Source organism: Micropterus salmoides, unplaced genomic scaffold (genome assembly GCF_014851395.1).
Source record: "Micropterus salmoides isolate LMB-PRFRI ecotype aquatic unplaced genomic scaffold, ASM1485139v1 Ms_hic_scaffold_2, whole genome shotgun sequence".
NCBI lineage: Eukaryota > Metazoa > Chordata > Actinopteri > Centrarchiformes > Centrarchidae > Micropterus > Micropterus salmoides.
The window spans coordinates 53,787,136-53,805,164 of record NW_024041150.1 but is presented as its reverse complement, the minus strand read 5'-3'; the positions used below and the strand labels follow the sequence as shown (position 1 = coordinate 53,805,164).

General features: G+C 40.1%; 2 protein-coding genes across 4 annotated transcripts; both read left to right on the top strand.

Annotated features, from left to right (window-relative positions):
- Window positions 1–11,569, top strand: LOC119912630 (butyrophilin subfamily 3 member A2-like). Of its 3 annotated transcripts, none has more exons than XM_038731909.1 (6): window positions 1–404; window positions 1,726–1,840; window positions 3,422–3,763; window positions 6,062–6,340; window positions 7,510–7,632; window positions 10,169–11,569. In XM_038731909.1, exons 2-6 carry the CDS (start codon window positions 1,735–1,737, stop codon window positions 10,732–10,734), a joined length of 1,416 nt encoding a protein of 471 aa, XP_038587837.1. In that variant the 5' UTR covers window positions 1–404; window positions 1,726–1,734; the 3' UTR covers window positions 10,735–11,569. The 3 variants fall into 3 exon arrangements, 2 of the variants coding, with proteins under 2 accessions (XP_038587837.1, XP_038587838.1); XR_005446195.1 differs by having other exon boundaries at window positions 3–404; window positions 7,400–7,632; XM_038731910.1 differs by lacking the exon at window positions 7,510–7,632.
- Window positions 11,570–13,823: 2,254 nt separating this feature from the next.
- Window positions 13,824–17,982, top strand: LOC119912718 (myelin-oligodendrocyte glycoprotein-like). The gene is made up of 3 exons (XM_038732009.1): window positions 13,824–14,279; window positions 14,738–14,855; window positions 16,818–17,982. The coding sequence occupies exons 1-3, from the start codon at window positions 14,259–14,261 to the stop codon at window positions 17,207–17,209; spliced, it is 531 nt and encodes a 176-aa protein (XP_038587937.1). The 5' UTR covers window positions 13,824–14,258; the 3' UTR covers window positions 17,210–17,982.
- Window positions 17,983–18,029: the final 47 nt, after the last annotated feature.

Genomic DNA, 18,029 nt, shown 5'->3' with positions numbered 1-18,029 from the left:
AATCAGTCCCTGTTGGCGCATGTCAGTCTGCAACTCGATGCTTAGCCTGCATTTACCAGTTCTGCTTGTCTTTCAGCCTGTCTGCTCTACATTTGTGTTTTCCCTGGATTATTTCATTATTACCTGCCTGGACTATTTATTGTTTTAATGTTTTGGATTTTGGATGTTACGTTCCCCCTTTTGGATATCCTGTTTTTTGTTGGACTACCTTGTTTTGCTGGACTAGTCCTTTAAGTAGGACTCTGAACCTGTAAATTGTTCTGTCACTCCGGGATTTACAACATCCTGCTTGGTTAGTGCCTTGCAATTTGACGATAGAGGGTTACAAAGGGTGTTTGATTCCAAACTTCGAATGGACATCCTGTGTTCCTCTGGGTGAGGCGAAAAATTGACATAAACAAAAGGTATGTAGAATTTTTACATGAATCAATACGTAACCTGCATTTGGAAAACCAAAAAAGAAATAAATGTATGCATAGACCCTTTCTATGTGCTGTGCCCTGCTGAAATTGTCCAGACCCCTTGGTGTCATTTTTTGATGTGTGAGGTTAGCAACAATTGGCTACATTGAAGGTTTAGTTACAACTCTGGACTAATGCGAGATGGAAAGCAGTGGATTCACATTGACTATTAAAATGTTGATTAGCAGCACAGACTGGGCTATATGGATGCACATCTCTCAGTAAATAATAAACTTCACTTATTCAGTCAAGATATGTCGTATAAATAGTGTTTTCCATTTGAAAATGTATTAAAAGATGCCTGGGGGAGTCAGTTTGAGCTACGGTTAAGTTTGTCAGCAGAGTAGATGCTTGATCATAGCCAGTAAAAGCCTCCATCCAAATCCAGTACAAGCACAGACACGCTCCAGACATATTTAGCAAGTCACACAGATCTCAGGTGAAACACAAGCAGCCTCAGCCAGTACGAGCACAGAAATGTACAGCCAGCATCATTCTTAACAGACAGCTAGTGCACAGACGTCCATCAAAACCAGCACTGGAATTTTCTGGAAGAGGTTTCCATTCAGGCTTATTACAAAGACGGTCTGTTTAAAGGAGAGGTAGAAGTGAGAGCAATGCAGTGTCAGGTTTTTGGCTCACAAGTTAGGTAGGAGGGCCCCATAGCAGAAATTTTTCTTAGGTGGTGACACAGGAATGTGTGCTTATACTCCGGTTTAAAGCCCTTTCTGACATGACAGTGCCAAGATTAATGGACTAAGCAAGCTAAGCTGGTAAAGCACATACTAACACATTTCATACACTTTAATCAAAATAAATCCAAATTATAATTTAAAAAATTACATGGGGGATGAGGGTGCCTGTGCCCCGTTAGAGATTTATGTCTAGCAACGCCACAGTATAAATGAATACAGTGGTTGAATAAACTGAGCCATAATGTAGATGAGGAAAAAGAGAAAAAGAGAAAAGAGAAAGTGTGGAATAAGTGGAAAGAATGAAGTTGCCCCCCCTATTTTTATAAGTAGCTAGGGTAATCTGGTATCAATCACAGCAGTTTACACTGTATTTCCACCTATTAGCCATTTTAAAAATCCATTTGGTCCTATATTTCCTCTAATACATACAAGGAAATTAACTCTGGATCATACATTTCATACATCACCAAATGTCTGAAGCATGGGCTTCATGGGCTCACCTCAGGGTTGTCTGAGAGATATTTTGGATTTTATTGGTCTTAAATTTTCTATTTGACTTTTATTTTCAGAACTCCAGGATGATTCACATAGACAGACTCATCTGGAAACCTCATCTAAGTGGCTTCAGTTCAATGGTTTTGCATCACATTGCTGTCCTCCTTCTCCTAACTCACTCTTGTGGAGGTAAATTTCACACAAATAGATGTTAACACCCTTTGTTTGAGTTTAACTCTATCCCTGCCATGTGATACCACACTACAAAACAATAAACAACATCAATGTACACTATAGGCCTGCAATCAATTTTGCAACCTAAGTTTTCTTCTCTTAAAATATACGTCAACCAGATTGTGTGTATTTAAAGTGATGTTGGAAATAAGAAATACAATCTTTATTTATCAACTCAAAAGTTTAATTAACATTTGTGGTGTATAACATATGTGCATTTGACCATTACAGTTTAAAATAACACTCTAGCAGCTGGATAGAGGCTCAGTGAACTCTTAAGGGGGAGTAATGATTGATGGGTGTGTAAATAGTGAACCTTCCTATGGAATTTGACCTCGGACCCAGTGATAGGGAGAGTAGTGATTAGTGTTTATGAAGGGACTGGACCCTTATATGGTATTTAGCAGATACCTAAACATGTCCTATATAAGCTGTGTTTGATGTACAGAGAGACAGAGTGGCCATCGGGCTGGGTCACTCTCCAAGCTGCTGCAGAGCTTGTAATTAATGCTGAATTCCTTGAACAGTGTCATGCGGATTTCTTCTCAACACATCATCGCAGCATTATTGTTCGGACACCACACATTCAATAATTCACACCATTCCTCAGTTCAGTATTTTTGCAGCAACAACCTTACTACCTAGTCTACAGTCTGACATTAAAAAAAACTTTTATATATTACCAAACAAACTGTCCCTAAAATAAAAGCATTAAAACCTTTAACTTAGCACTCTGTGACACATGTTGGCTTGCTTTCAGCTGAGCAGGTGGAGACCTGTTGTCCCGTTGGGGCTCTCTGTAGCTGTATGGGCTCGCTGCGAGACAGTTCACTACTGCAAAACTGTATACTCAACTCGACTCGACTAGGCTGCTCCTGATATCAGCTCTCGTACATACTTGCTGCCCTCATTCTGGGCTCTATACATAAGCGGCCTCTTTGGGCCCCCTTCCTCACTTGGTCCCTGTCCCATGGATTTTCTGAAAAATGTTTACACATAATTGAGCTAACAGCTGTACACATTAAACTGGAGTGGTGATTAGGGAAGTCACTGATGAACTGTTTGTACTACATTTAAACAAATAATCATAAAATGTGATTTATGTTTAAGTCTGCACAGTTTGAAATCTCATCACATTTCAACCCTCTCTTCTCAACCTACTTCATCCCACAATTACTTTACTGTGGTTAAATGAGTATCATCAGTTTAACAGAACATTATGTTATTCATATTTACTTGAGAATTTATTATTTCCAAGGTATAACACAAAACTGAAAAATACCATCTTATTTGTCTAACCCCTACATTGAAATGAATGCTCACTATACTGCATGATAAAAGACAACTGAAGAAGACATAAGTCGTCACAGCGTGCCATCATGACCCCCCGCCCCATTCAACACCCTTGCCCTTGACACTCTATGATGTAGATGTAACAAAGAGAGGGTTTGAGCCAAAGTTATATAGCCGCTACATAATGTAGTCATAATGTAGAAAAAACAAGAATTATGAAACAGACTTGTTTTTTTCCCTTAGGTCAGTCTCAGGTGACTGGTCCATCCCAGCCAATAGTGGCGATGATTGGTGATGATATAATTTTGCCATGTTACCTGGAACCTGCTGTGGATGCTGCAGACATCACTGTGGAGTGGGCAAGACCTGACCTAGAACCCAGATTTGTCCATTTGAGGCGAGATGGTGTGGAGCTTCTGCTTGAGGAGCATCCATTGTACATGGGGAGAACATCACTGTCCGTCAACAAACTCAAGCGTGGAGACATTTCACTGAAACTCTCCAAAGTGAAGTTCTCTGACGCGGGAACATACAGGTGCCTCGTCCCCACGCCTGGTACGGAATCTGTAATCGATCTTGCTGTAGGTAAGTTTGCATGAAATTGTGCACTTACAAAAAGACCTATAAATATTCATGAAAGGTATAAATGCATTGACATAATTAAGCGACAGAAAGGGTTTGGAATGCCTGCTAACATCATATGCAGTAGAAGGTGACAACAGGAAAAAGTTTAGATGAACCTGTTGGATCAGTAACGGCATACTAAATCTGTTGATGCCTGCAGCAACTAGCAGAGACTCTACAGAGTTAACACTAAAACTACAAAGGCAGTCATTTTGACTTTTGCAATGTACAGTGGGGCCAAAAAGTATTTCGTCAGCCACTGATTGTGCAAGTTCTCCTACTTAGAAAGATGAGAGAGGTCTGTAATTGTCATCATAGGTACACTTCAACTACGAGACAAAATGAGAAAAAAAAATCCAGGAAATCACATTGTAGGATTTTTAAATAATTTATTTGTAAATTATGGTGGAAAATAAGTATTTGGTCATCCACAAACAAGCAAGATTTCTGGCTCTCACAGACCTGTAACTTCTTCTTTAAGAAGCTCTTCTGTCCTCCACTTGTTACCTGTATTAATGGCACCTGTTTGAACTCTTTATCTGTATAAAAGACACCTGTCCACAGCCTCAAGCAGTCAGACTCCAAACTCAACCATGGCCAAGACCAAAGAGCTGTTGAAGGACACCAGGAAGAAAATTGTAGACCTGCACCAGGCGGGGAAGAGTGAATCTACAATAGGCAAGCAGGTTGGTGTGAATAAATCAACCATGGGAGCAATTGTAAGAAAATGGAAGACATACAAGACCATTGATAATCTCTCTCGATCTGGGGCTCCACGCAAGATCTCATCCTGTGAGGTCAAAATGATCATTGAATGACCTGCAGAGAGCTGGGACCAAAGTAACAAAGGCTACCATCAGTAACACACTCTGCTGAGAGGGACTCAAATCCTGCAGTGCCAGGCGTGTCCCCTTGCTTAAGCCAGTACATGTCCAGGCCCGTCTGAAGTTTGCCAGAGAGCATATGGATGATCCAGAAGAGGACTGGGAGAATATCATGTGGTCAGATGAAACCAAAATAGAACCTTTTGGTTAAAACTCAACTCGTCGTGTTTGGAGGAAGAAGAATGCAGAGTTGCATCCCAAGAACACCATACCTACTGTGATGGGAGAGGAAACATCATGCTTTGGGACTGTTTTTCTGTAAAGGGGACAGGAAATTGATCCGTGTTAAGGGAAGAATGAATGGGGCCATATATCGTGAGATTTTAAGCCAAAACCTCCTTCCATCAGTGAGCGCCTTGAAGATGGAACGTGGCTGGGTCTTCCAGCATGACAATGATCCCAAACACACCGCTCGGGCAACGAAGGAGTGGCTCCGTAAAAAGCATTTCAAGGTCCTGGAGTGGCCTAGCCAGTCTCCAGACCTCAACCCCATAGAAGATTGGTGGAGGGAGTTGAAAGTCTGTGTTGCCCAGCGACAGCCCCAAAACATCACTGCTCTAGAGGAGATCTGCATGGAGGAATGGGCCAAAATACCAGCTACAGTGTGTGCAAACCTGGTGAAGACTTACAGGAAACGTTTTACCTCTGTCATTGCCAACAAAGGTTATGTTACAAAGTATTGAGTTGAACCATAATTTACAAATACATTCTTTAAAAATCCTACGACGTGATTTCCTAGATTTGTGTTTTATTTATTTTTTCTCATTGTCTCTCACAGTTGAAGTGTACCTATGATGGAAATTACAGACCTCATCTTTCTAAGTAGGAGAACTTCAGTGGCTGACTAAATACTTTTTGCCCCCACTGTAATAACGCTGTTGAGGGGGGGTGGCATGTCCCAAAATGACCCTGACTTTTCCTAACTATGTGTATATTTTATTTTAACATTGGAATTGTATTAAAATTACAACACAAAAGAGTATTTATACCTTGAATGGTGATAACGTGTCCATAAAGGCAGTTACTATGCATTGAAATGCATATTAGAGTTGATTTTAAGTTATTGTTTGGTGTCCTGATGTTTCTTATTACCTATCCTAACATTAAAGATCCAATCATTCTTAGATTTTATATTTATTATTGAAATTATATGCAAATAATGTGTGAGCAGTCAGAATGACTTCTATGGCCATTCTAATAGTTATATAATTGCTCTACCACAGACATTTATCCTCACTAATTAAAGTATTTTTCAGTTATGAATGTGCATATTAGGTGTGGTGTCCAAGCTGAATCATTAGGCTAAGAAGTGTTGTATTTTCGTTTGTCACAACTTTACATTTAAACAGCCTTTGACATGTCTGCTCTCTATTAGGCGCTGTCTCGTCACCTGAAATACACATTTCTACAGTCAGCAAAGGAGTGATGTTAGACTGTAAATCTAAAGGCTGGTATCCAGAGCCTGAGGTGTTTTGGCTGGACGGTGAGGGAAACCTCCTCTCTGCTGGACCTACAGAGACAGTCAGAGGTCCTGATGACCTCTATACTGTCAGCAGCAGAGTGACTGTGGAGAAGAGACACAGCAACAGCTTCACCTGTAGAGTCCAACAGAAGGACATCAACCAGACCAGACAAGTGGAGATTCATATTCCAGGTAAACATGACTTAGACAACACATATATTCTTACAGTATAATAATATTAATGTAGTCGCCACAGAAATTATTTGCCACAAGTAGTAAATAGAGGCCTAACAAAATCGCAATTGTGCTTTAATAGACCAACCAAACAATCAACCATAAGTAATGAGCTTGACACACTATATGAATAAAACACACTCTTATTAAAATTTAACAAATTTAATAATAATCTCAAACGCTGCTGGTTGTTCACCAGTGAAGAGCGGTGAAACAACAGCATGGCTCTGTCAATAAATAAAAAGTAAAAGTTATGTTGCGTTCTCTGGCGGACCGGAGAGGAGACGACCACTGTGGTAATTCAGCTAAGGAAAGACTCTCAGGGGCTGGCAGTAACTCAGCCTGCCGAGTGAAGACAGACTCCCAGGAGGACCCATGTGAGCGCTGAACGGTTAGTTCATTCCTGCTCAACAGTAGCCGAGATGTCACGTGAAAAATTAACGCCTCAAACCCAGAGAACCACAGTTGAGAGTCGTGAACTAATCAGTTGTTTCCTGTGCTGACAGAGACCATGCAGCTGCTGTATAATGAGTGAACGTAAGAGTTCAAGACTATTCACGCATTTGTGAAAATGAACGAATTACTCACTGAAACAACACGTTCCTCCTGAGTCACATACAAGATTAGGTCAAATAAACGAAACGTTCTTTGAACAACACAACACTAGTGTTTTGTGGAACTAGACTTGTGACTGCGCCAATGTGGCCCCATGGTGGGTGATATCAAAAGATAAACCCCAGAAAACGCTTCGCAGGAGCGCGCAAAGCTGGCCTCTATTTACTACTGCCACATCTAGGGTAAGTAATGACCACAAAGCCCTCTACCACAACATATACTCAGTGTCACTGGTAGCACTTACTGGTCAGTTGTCTTTAGTTCCAGTTCATCTTGGCTAACAATGAGACACTGATTGGGGACGAGGGCTATTATTCATTGTCCAAAGTCTCAACAGATCTTTGCATTCATAGCAACTTCCTTTGTTTCTGTTTTTCTCCTTCTCTCCCTTTATTCCTACAGACAGACACAGATAAGACTCACCTTCTTGGCCTTCAGCAACCAGTGAATAGGACAAATTATCACCTTGTGACTATAAGAATATTAAAATTTTTTGTGTGTTTTGATTTCAGATGATTTTTTTGTTGTCCCACCTACTTCTGCTGTTCGTCTCAGCATCACAGTGGCTGTTTGGTTCACATGTGTTCTTATTCTTGTTCTGGCTGCGTGGAAATATAGAGATCATCACAAAATCAGTGAGTTACAAATTTATTCAAGTTCTTTATAATTTACAGCAGTTTGATGGTAGTTATAAAATATATGTAGCAGACTTACTGTCCAGTTTATGGTAAGCTAAGCTAACAGCTAACAGACTGTAGCTGCATTGTTAATGTGCCATGGTGGACTAAGAAAGGGGCAAACTGAATGAAAGCCAAACTATGCCACCTAGGGAATTGCACCCCAGGAAACATTTGAACCTTTATTATTTGAAGAAGATAAAGAAAAAAGGCGCACAGGAACGTTACTGATGAGACAGAGGCCTGTTTCTAAATGCACCAAAACGTATTTATTTTTAAGCAATAAAAAAAAAAGAGAGACACGTGAAGCTATAATAAAAACTATAAGTATAGGATGGTAGGATTAATAAAATTTCTTTATTACAATAAATTGTTCAAAACTAAGCAGAGGTCAGTTGGAGAGGCAGACTACGCTGAGGAGTGCCCAGGAGTGCTGCCACTACTGACCTTAATTGTAGCACTACAAACCTCCACAGCATTACTAACAACAAAAAAGTGTAGTCTAAATTGTGTCTCATTGCAATTGCTCACATGCAGAAAAGTGAAAAGTGAAGTCTCCCAAAAAGATGGCACCCTGCTCTGAATATATAATCTGAATACAAAAAGAATCAGAAACAAAGTAACATAATAACCCTGTTAGCTGGACAAAGGGCAAATTATATCACAAAGACTTTTCAAGAAAGGGGGTGGACATTTATGCAGTCATCTTCTTTACCTTATACATTTTAATTGACATTAGTTTTTAAAAATCTCTTTTCACTTTGATATTAAAGAGGGTTTTTTTGCAAATTCTTGTCAAAAAAGCCTAATTATATTGATTATTATTCCACGTATAAAAGAAATAAAAGGGTGAAACATCCAAGGGGAGTGAATACTTTTATAGGCATTGTAGTATTGGGTGTTTGGATGGTCATTGTGTGTGTGTGAGAGAATATTCTTCAAAGCTGTTTTTTTTTTTTTAAAGCCAATCATTCATTTTACATGCAGAGATATAGTGAAGAGGCAGAGGTGCTGTCTGTTGAGCAAAAGTTGCAGGGTTAATGAGACCAAGCAAGGTATTGCCATCAAGTCTCAATTATAATGATTCCTGCTGCTAATTGCTTTCTCACTTATATCTGCTAGTGAATTATAGGGCCAAAATATGAGAGACAGGTGGTAGCTACAACACTAAAATCAAGCCTTAAATTGCAATTTTGTGCATCTCCTGCTGTAAAAGAGCAACCAATGAGTGCAATAAATTTTCTTCTGGGTTGGCATTAACATATTTGCCGAATTGCATTTTTTGGTCGTCAGCCTTGTTGAATTAGTCCACATCTTCACCAGCAGCTGGTGGTGTGCATTTGCTGAATGAAGCTCCAAGTACTGAACCATTTTTGACACTATTGTGTTGGAAAGCGATAATGCTACAGAACACAGAATTTGGCCATCACTAGTCACAGGAGGGGCAAAAAGGAGATTCCTAACAGTGTTTCAAACAGGTAAGCAACTAGAATCAAGGTGAAAAAGATGTGCATGAAAGTATTCCTTTCACATACCTGGGCAACTAACACTAACCACAGGCATAGCAAGGACAGATGATGAAGCAGAGGATGAACAAAATAAAACAGGTGTCATATATAGCCTGAGCCTGATAAAGACATTGGCCAGAGGAGGTGATAAGTCAATCTAACTCTCTGGAAAAAAAGTTAACCTTCGCTCAACTGGTCTCACAAAACTGGTTACCAATCACCTGTGTTAACTCTGGGATTACGATTCCAATGGTAGATATTTATTTGTCCTTTTGGAAAATTAATAATTTATGTGACATTATTTTTTTCTCTTTTATATATGCGTGTGATATTACTGTTAATGCTTTGGCATACCATCCAAGGACCTTGGATGAGAGTGTTTGGTGTGGACTTTACTGGCCTACACAGAGTCCTGACCTCAACCCAACAGAACACTTATGGGATGAATTTGAGCTGGGACTGCAGCAGGATTTCTCGTTCAACATTTGTTCCTGACCTCACAAATGTGTTTCTAAAACAATGGTCAAAAATTCCCATGAACAAACTCCTAAACCTTTTGGACAGCCTTCTCAGAAGAGATGAAGCTGTTATAGCTGCAAATTGAACAACTCCACATGAAACCCTACGGATTAAGAACCCAAAACTTTTGGCAATACAGTGTACTTTCTTGATTGTAAGGATCTCGCTCTCCTCTGTTGTACTTGAACCTTTTATATGAAGTATTTTGTCTACACTGGGATTCTGTATTAATATTTTGTGACAGCTGATTGGTCAGGATGTGGTTCTTTCCTATGCTTTGAATTATAAATCTGAAGAAAACCTACTCCTTGTCCGTTTGGCCTGCAGCGTTGGTTGCAATAAACTCACAGTTAAATCCAGCTATTTTTGTAAAACCAAAAAGGCAGGGCTAACGACAAAGTAAGTATTATTAAATTGACAAGGTTTAAACTTGAAAATTAACACCATTATTGGTTCTATTTATACAGAAAATGATGAAGATCAAGCAGAACGGGGAGACACATCAAAGAAGATCAAAACATTTAGCAACGATGCAGAACTTCAGTTACTGCTTGAAGGAGAAAGAGTGCAGCACATGACAGACAGTGAACAACTTGTGTATTTAGATAAGATGGTGAACAAACTTAATGAAGAGTTACAAAGGAATGAAGAAGAGTCTGAGATAGTAATAAAGGCAGTTGGTGCACTGAAAGAATACAAGACAGAACTGGATAACTACAGATTTCAACTTGAACGACTCCCAGAATGGATTGAGAGGCAGATTAACGTATTCAAGAGACTTCAGTCCGACGCATTTAGGGATGAGAAGAAAAATACCTATCGAGAGATCATAACAGATCTACAGAAGAGAAAAGAAGCAACTGGAAAACTGTTAGAGGACACAAAAAAACTACTTCAGAGAACAGAGGAGGAGGTGCTTCAGAAAACAGAACGAAAAATAAAACTTGAGAATTTAAAGGAGCCAATTAATGAACACCTGAAGGTGATAAAATCTCAGAGGGATGAGATTCTGGTGAAACTTCAGACAGAGTAATCAGAGGAAGAGGGGGCTAAACTTGACATTGTCCCTTAATGCATTCTCACTCCTTCTTGTCTCCTGTCAACTCGTCACCATCATCATCTAACAAAGGCATACCGCTGTGTCTATATTTGATTACTGACTATTTTAACATTCCTTCCACCACTGGGTAAGGCTAATTGTTCTCAGTTTTACCAATTTTCAATAATTGCTCATTTTAAATGATCTTAAATGAATCTGTCAAAATGTTTGTTCTGTTCATATTAACTGTTCCGTTTTACTGCAGTTTACAGTACTCAGTGTCCTCTGGTGGCAGTGAGTGACAGTTCAGAACTGAAATGGGGAGAGAAGGAAATAAGTGTTACAGAAAGTTTGTGTCAAAACCAAATTAATGAGAAGTTGAAAAATTTTAAAACAGAGGCATGATAAAATAATCACATAAACCTGTAAATATGTTTACTAGTATTGTATCTGATGACAATAGTTGTAATGGTTTATTTTAAATATATCTCTTGTAGTATAAAAGTTTCAAAATGCTGTCTGATTTTTCACATCGCGATTAACCTCGTATTTTAAGGGTTAAAATTATTCTTATTATTATTATTTACATCTTATTATTAACTTACATTATATTACATTATTTACATCTTGTTTTCCAGTCATTGTCATTTTTTGTTCAAGTATCAAAAGTACCAGTATAAATTTTCTGTTTCTCTGTATGAATAAATAAACCCCATAAATAAAAGCTTCTTCATTGTTAATACAGTCACAGTGGATGACAGAGCTGCAGTCTAGACTTGTGTGCGCTTCAAAATGAGTTTAATGAATAAATGGAAAAACACTGTCTCTACCATTGTGTGAAATTATACAACCGTCAGTGAATCATTACATGGACGAATGACACAATTGTCCATTTGATGTTCAAACGCACATCCAAACTGATGTGTAACCAGAACTAATGTATCATGATCAATGCAATGATGAGCATACACTGCAAGTATACCACGGACCCAGATGAAACTGACTGTGTAATGAACCTGATGATATGGTTTAGAAAGAGACAGAAAGTGTTTCGGGCCTATGTGTATAAATATCCTTTTAGCCTTTGTGTAGTTGCCAGATCATCTTGTTCGCATAACAGAGTTCCAGCCATTTTCCTCAGTATTATTTCGTAGTGTTTCACCTCAATGTATTAGACTAGTGCTTGTTTAGACCTAGATTTCTGCCTTATCGTTTTGGAAACCTCTGCCTGTAAACCAACAGTGTCAGCTGAGTTGTGCCTTGTCAGTCCATTCCTCCGGTCTGTGCATGATACAAAAGGCTCAAACACATCAGAGACTCAGGACACCGTCTTTGTTGTGGTGGCGGCCCGGCTGACGGCGAGTGTCCTTGTTTGTTCTCCTTTTATTCAGTTACTCTGCTTTTTCCTTGGTTCCCCTTCGAGGGAACTCAAACTGCGTCGGTTACGACACTACGGGAACGCCCATAGTGTCGAAACCGACGCAGTTCCCCTTCTCGGGGAACCAGGGTTACATAGGTAACCCGAGACGTTTTCTCTGTTCCCTGCCTGCCTCCCTGTGTTTTCTCCCCTGTGTGTGTGCTCTCTCTCTCCCTCTGCTCCTGAGCCCAGCCAACGACCCGCACCTCATCAGCCACCTCATCAGCCACCTCGTCAGCCTGCCACACCTGCCAGTATTTCAACCCCGGTTCTCCACACCATTCTTACTTGATCGTCATCGCTCCCGACCTGGTGCCAACTTCTCAAGCGCAGGTTTAAATAACCTTTGTTTTCCAGCCCCCGGTTATTCCTCGCACTACTGTCTTTCTGTCCGCCCAGGTTCACTCACCCTCGTCGTCCGTTCTGTCGGCTGGGCTCATCCTCCGGTCCTCTCCTCTCCGGGCTTCCCCCACGGCGTCCTCCCAGTTCTCCCTTGCATCCTCCCTTCCTCGGCCCCTGTCCCCCGGCTCTCTGGTCCCAGTTAACTCGGTTCAACGTGTCTGTGTTTCCCCAGCTTCCACTTCTCCCTCCACTCCGGTCCTTCAACCCCTTTTTCCCCTCAATAAACCTCCTTTCCTCTGAGCGTTGCATTTGGGTCCTCTCTGTCCTCACACCACACCACCACCAACATTTTTTGTAACTATTCTCAATTGTAACTCATTGGTAGCTGGACCAGAGAGCACGGCACAGTCAGTTATGAAGGCATTTGTAATACATTTATCAAGTTTTAAAACATGGAACTCAACAAAAGTAAGGTACAAAGCATCACTGAATAAAAACTGGACAAAAGTTAAAAGCACAGAAACCTCTGACCGTAAACCAGCTCTCTGCTGATTCATTAAGTCTAGTAACACTGTGGATGGTCATGATCTCAGTGAAGTGGCCCTCTAAAGAATTCATTGATAAGGTTGGAGGACGTCTGCTTCTTTCTGCAGCACAATGTCACATTGTCTCCCTCCGTCACAGGAAAGACAGGACTCTCCGGGATCACAGAGCCAGCTGTGAAATATATTTTGAAAACATTAAAATTTTATTAAAAACATTTACTATTGTGTTAATAATTGTCTTACAATTAAATATTGACACATAAATGTTTCGTTCATGTACAGTGTAAACTAAGATAAAGGTGCTGAGTAGGATTTTTGAAGTGGGGCTGTATGAGGTGCTTTTCACAGTCAGTGTATTATCTGCAGTAGATGGTGGTTGGCGTGTCCCCAGTTTTGAGAAAGAGTTGTACCGACATGGACAACTTCCTCGTTCCAACCAACTGTTTCTTGTTACTATGGTATTTTTAACAGCTGCCAGCTTCAGGCTGGAGCAGGTCCAAAGTTCATTGTCTGCCGTTAAAAGTAATAATAAGTAAACAGAATGAATGAAAATCAAAGTGCAATACAAAGACACACACACACACACACACACACACACACACTCTGCTGTGATTAGTTACTTTGATTTGCTTGATTTTGACTTTGTTTAGATCTTACTGTTGTTACTGGTTAGATTTGTCTGTCAGATAAAGGTCTGTTTCCCTGGTTTATTTTGAAATTCAGCCTTGGTTTGTGTCTGTTGTCTGTATCATGATTAGTTTCACCTGTTACCCCCCTCCCTGCCTGTGTAAATGTATCGCTTTCTGTTTTGTCCAGTCTATATAACATCATATCATTCATATCGTTGGCGTCAGTCTGCAACTTGATCCCTATTCTGAATTTACCAGTTCTGCTTGTTTGTCATAAACTCTGCCCTTCTCGAATGTTTATGTTTTCTCTGAATTATTTCCTTGTCCCCTGGTGGGACTATTATTTGGTTTTGTTCTGGTCTTTGTTGGACTACCTTGTTTTTCTGGACTGCTCATTTAAGTTAAACCCTAAGGTGTCCTGTCTGTTTACTGCATATTAATCAGTTAAACTCATGCTGTCATGTTAGTGTTTTGTGCCGACTCCTTACACTAGAGGGCTGAGGTAAAAGTACAGACGGTTTTATTTCAGGCTAATTTATTCTGGACTTTGACCGGGCAGCCTTCTTCTCTGAGGTGAGGCGACTCATGGACACCAACACACAAAAGGTATGTCGCATTTTTACATGACTCACTTATGTTAAATTGGTGACTTTAGTGATTCCACTTTCTAACATGCCATTATTGTAATTATTTATAACCTGTTTTTAGATTGAAAGTGAAACTGCAATTCTCTGTTGCAATGTTTGTTCATTCACCTGTAAGTTTTTGACGCACCAGCCAGTTGCTTATAACACATAAAATGAGGTTGACATCTGTCGTTACATTTTGTAAACATTATAGACAAAGAAACTGCATATGGAAAACCAAAAGTGATTTATAAATACAAATTATTGTATGAATACAGTTGGCAAATAAACTGAGCTATAACATATGAGATAAAAAGAAACAGAAATTGTGGATTAAGTTGAACGTTTTTGAAGTTGTTTTTCCCGCTTTATGTTTTTAAAATAAGTGGCTGGGGTAATCTGGTCCCACATATTTTTCTGACTTATTTTTATTTACAGAACTCCAGGATGACTTACATAAAGGAGATCCTCATCTTGAGACCACAGGTCATTGGTTTCAGTTCAATGGTTTTGTGTCACGCTGCCGTCCTCCTTCTCCTAACACACTCTTGTAGAGGTAAATTACACACAAACAGATGGTGAAAGCCCTTGGTTTCAGTTTAAATATAGTTTAACAAAATTATACTGTAATATACTGGTCATGTGATACAACACAACTACAAAAGCAATTTACACTAAAGGTCTGCGTTAAATTTTACAACATATTTTCAACCCATGTTTTCTTCTTAAAGTAAAGAAGTCCACAAGATTCTATGTATTTTGAGTGTAATGTTTGAAATAAGAAATAATCATGTTACAAATGAAAAGTTGAATTCATAAGAAATACTTTTTTAGCCATTTGCTCACACTCTGACATGACAAAAAGCTTTTATATATTTCCAAACTAACAGTCGCCCATATAAAAGGAAGCTTTATAACCTTAAACTCTCTGTAACACTGTGTGACAAATATTTCAGCTGTTCTGGCTGGGACCTGTTATCCCCTCGGGGCATACTGTAACTGTATGGGCTCACTGCTGAGACAGTTACTACTACTACTACAAAACAGTACAGACGGGATTTGGTGCAACGTCATCACAGCGATGGGCACGCAACAAGGCGGCAGAAAGCAGCACTATGTCTATGTGGCACATCAGCTTATACGTCATATCTAGCAGCAGTGTTGGGCAAATTAAAGAAAGAAATTGTAATGAGTTACTTTTTATTATTAATCATTAAAAAAGTAAAAATATTACTTTACTTATTACTGGGTATTAAAAGTAAATAGTCACATTATTCATCATGTTACACTTACTTTCAACCACTGCACCCCATCCTTAAAAGTGAGAAGAAACCTGTTCAGCTGCACATTTTAGAAATGAATCCACTTTAGTGGTACAATGACAAACCTGAGGAGTCAACAACTAGCCTAACTGAAAACACTGCAGCCTCTCAGACCAGGGGACGCTGTATTATATGGGCTATAAATACAATCAGTCAATTTAAAAATACTAAAAACAAAGCAGGTCCCTCTCGACAATGAGTATGATGTTTACGAAGCATAATGTTTTTTAACGCCACTGTCTGTTGAAGTGTTTCGACTTTAAAACTAACATTACTGTTTTGCACATGCATTTATAAGAGAAGGTTTCAGTGCTTTTACAAAACAAAAAACATTGATTGAAGTTTCACATTGCTGTGCTGCTTCAATAGATGCTTGCTGTTTGCGTAGAGTTTATAATGGAAGACAATGTTCTTTGCATCTGTGAGTGTGACACGGCTAGGCCTAATGGCAGTACTTACAGCGGTGGAAAGAACGCCTCTCTCCATTGTTCTCCATCCAAACAAATGGATCCAACTCTGAAATGGTTTATTATTAAGTCAACAAGAATTTACAAACAAAGACGTAATCTACATTGATTACAGTTGTTAACTACAGTCTTCTGACCAGCTACCAAACCGGCCGAGCAGGCTAACTTCTGGTTCAGCACTCTGCCAACATGAATGGGGGTAAAATTGTATACGTGCGGATGGTGTAGCCTTTTCAAATGTTATCGACTGAGTGGATCACATTCTGATAATGAAATGAATGATTTCGCTCGGGTTGTGACGGTCAAATATATTGCGCCACCGTGTTACAGCCGCTGTTTTGGCCACTAGTAAAAGTTACTTCAAAGCACGGGCACTTCCTGTCGGCATGGAGGCATTGCGAGGCTACCTAGCCAACCAATCACAGAGCTTACGGTTCGTGTCGACTTGACGTGTAGGTACATTTTTGAGGAGGTGCACGTCAGGCTACGCTGTAGGAGACGCCGTAGGGCAGGGGGCTACGCAGAGGCTACGTCGTTGATTTGACGCAGAAGTATAAATTACACTTAAGCTGCTGCTGACACCAGCTCTTGTACATGCTTGCTGCCCTTGACACTGTATGCTGAAGGGTAACAAGGACAGGGTTTCAGCCGAAGTTAGATAGCCAGCTACATACTGTAGTCCCAGTGAGTATAAATAGGAATTAAAAAAGAGATTTTTTGCCCCCTTAGGTCAGTCTCAGGTGACTGCTCCATCTCTGCCAATAGTGGCGATGGTTGGTGATGATATCATTTTGCCATGTTACCTGGAACCTGCTGTGAATGCTGCTGATCTCACTGTGGAGTGGGCAAGACCTGACCTAGAACCCAGATTTGTCCATTTGAGGCGAGATGGTGTGGAGCTTTTGTTTGAGGAGCATCCATCGTTCATGGGGAGAACATCACTGTCCGTCAACAAACTCAAGCGTGGAGACATTTCACTGAAACTCTCCAAAGTGAAGCTCTCTGATGCGGGAACATACAGGTGCCTCGTCCCCACATCTGGTACAGATTCTGGGGTCAATCTTGCTGTAGGTAAGTTTGCATTAATCCACTGTTCACTAACTTACTCCTCAGTGTTTTAGGCTATGTTATTGCTCCGATGTTAATATCCCCTTATGACCCGACACAATTTGGGACTGCATGCAGCATGTGAAACCGAAACCAACTGACAGGCAGAAATCTCACCCTACGAGTTACGTTACCATTCGTCACAAACTGTCTGGGCTCACAGTGCGAGATGCACTTAATTACTATCACTGGGTACACCGGTGTTGCACCCTAGGCAACCGCCAATGTTCCCACGGGTCAGTCCTGAGCTACAGAAATGTATATATGGGTGTTTAATATTGTAAGAAGGGTTTAGAATGCCGGATAACATCATATGTGTTAGCTGGTTGACAACAGGAAACAGTTGGTCACGCCCTCAGACACTGATTTGGCAAACCTGCTGGATGAGTAACAGCACACTACATCTGATGAAGCGATAAGCACAGACTCTACAGCATGAAGGTTATGTTCTGCTTTAGTGCTCTGTTACGACCCGGCTCTTGGGGAAAGGGACGCAACATGAACCGGAATGTTTTTGGTAAAAGTGCAAGTTGTTTATTTGCAGGATTTACAAAAGAACGGAAAAAGGGCTGGTGGATGCTGCTTAAATCAAAGAAACAAATTTAACTTAAAGAGGTCTTTCCAAAATGAGAGCCACAACTCAAAATCTAACTAAACAAAACTCTCTGACCTGTTCAGCAAGAAACAAAATACAAAATGAGCAGCTAACCTAAACCTAGGGATTGAACCGCCGACCTTCCGATTAACGGCCAAGCAAAAAATATAACAACAACAAAAAAAAAACATAGACAAAGGAGCACTTTTACTACAGTGCTTCTCGATACATCTTGAAAA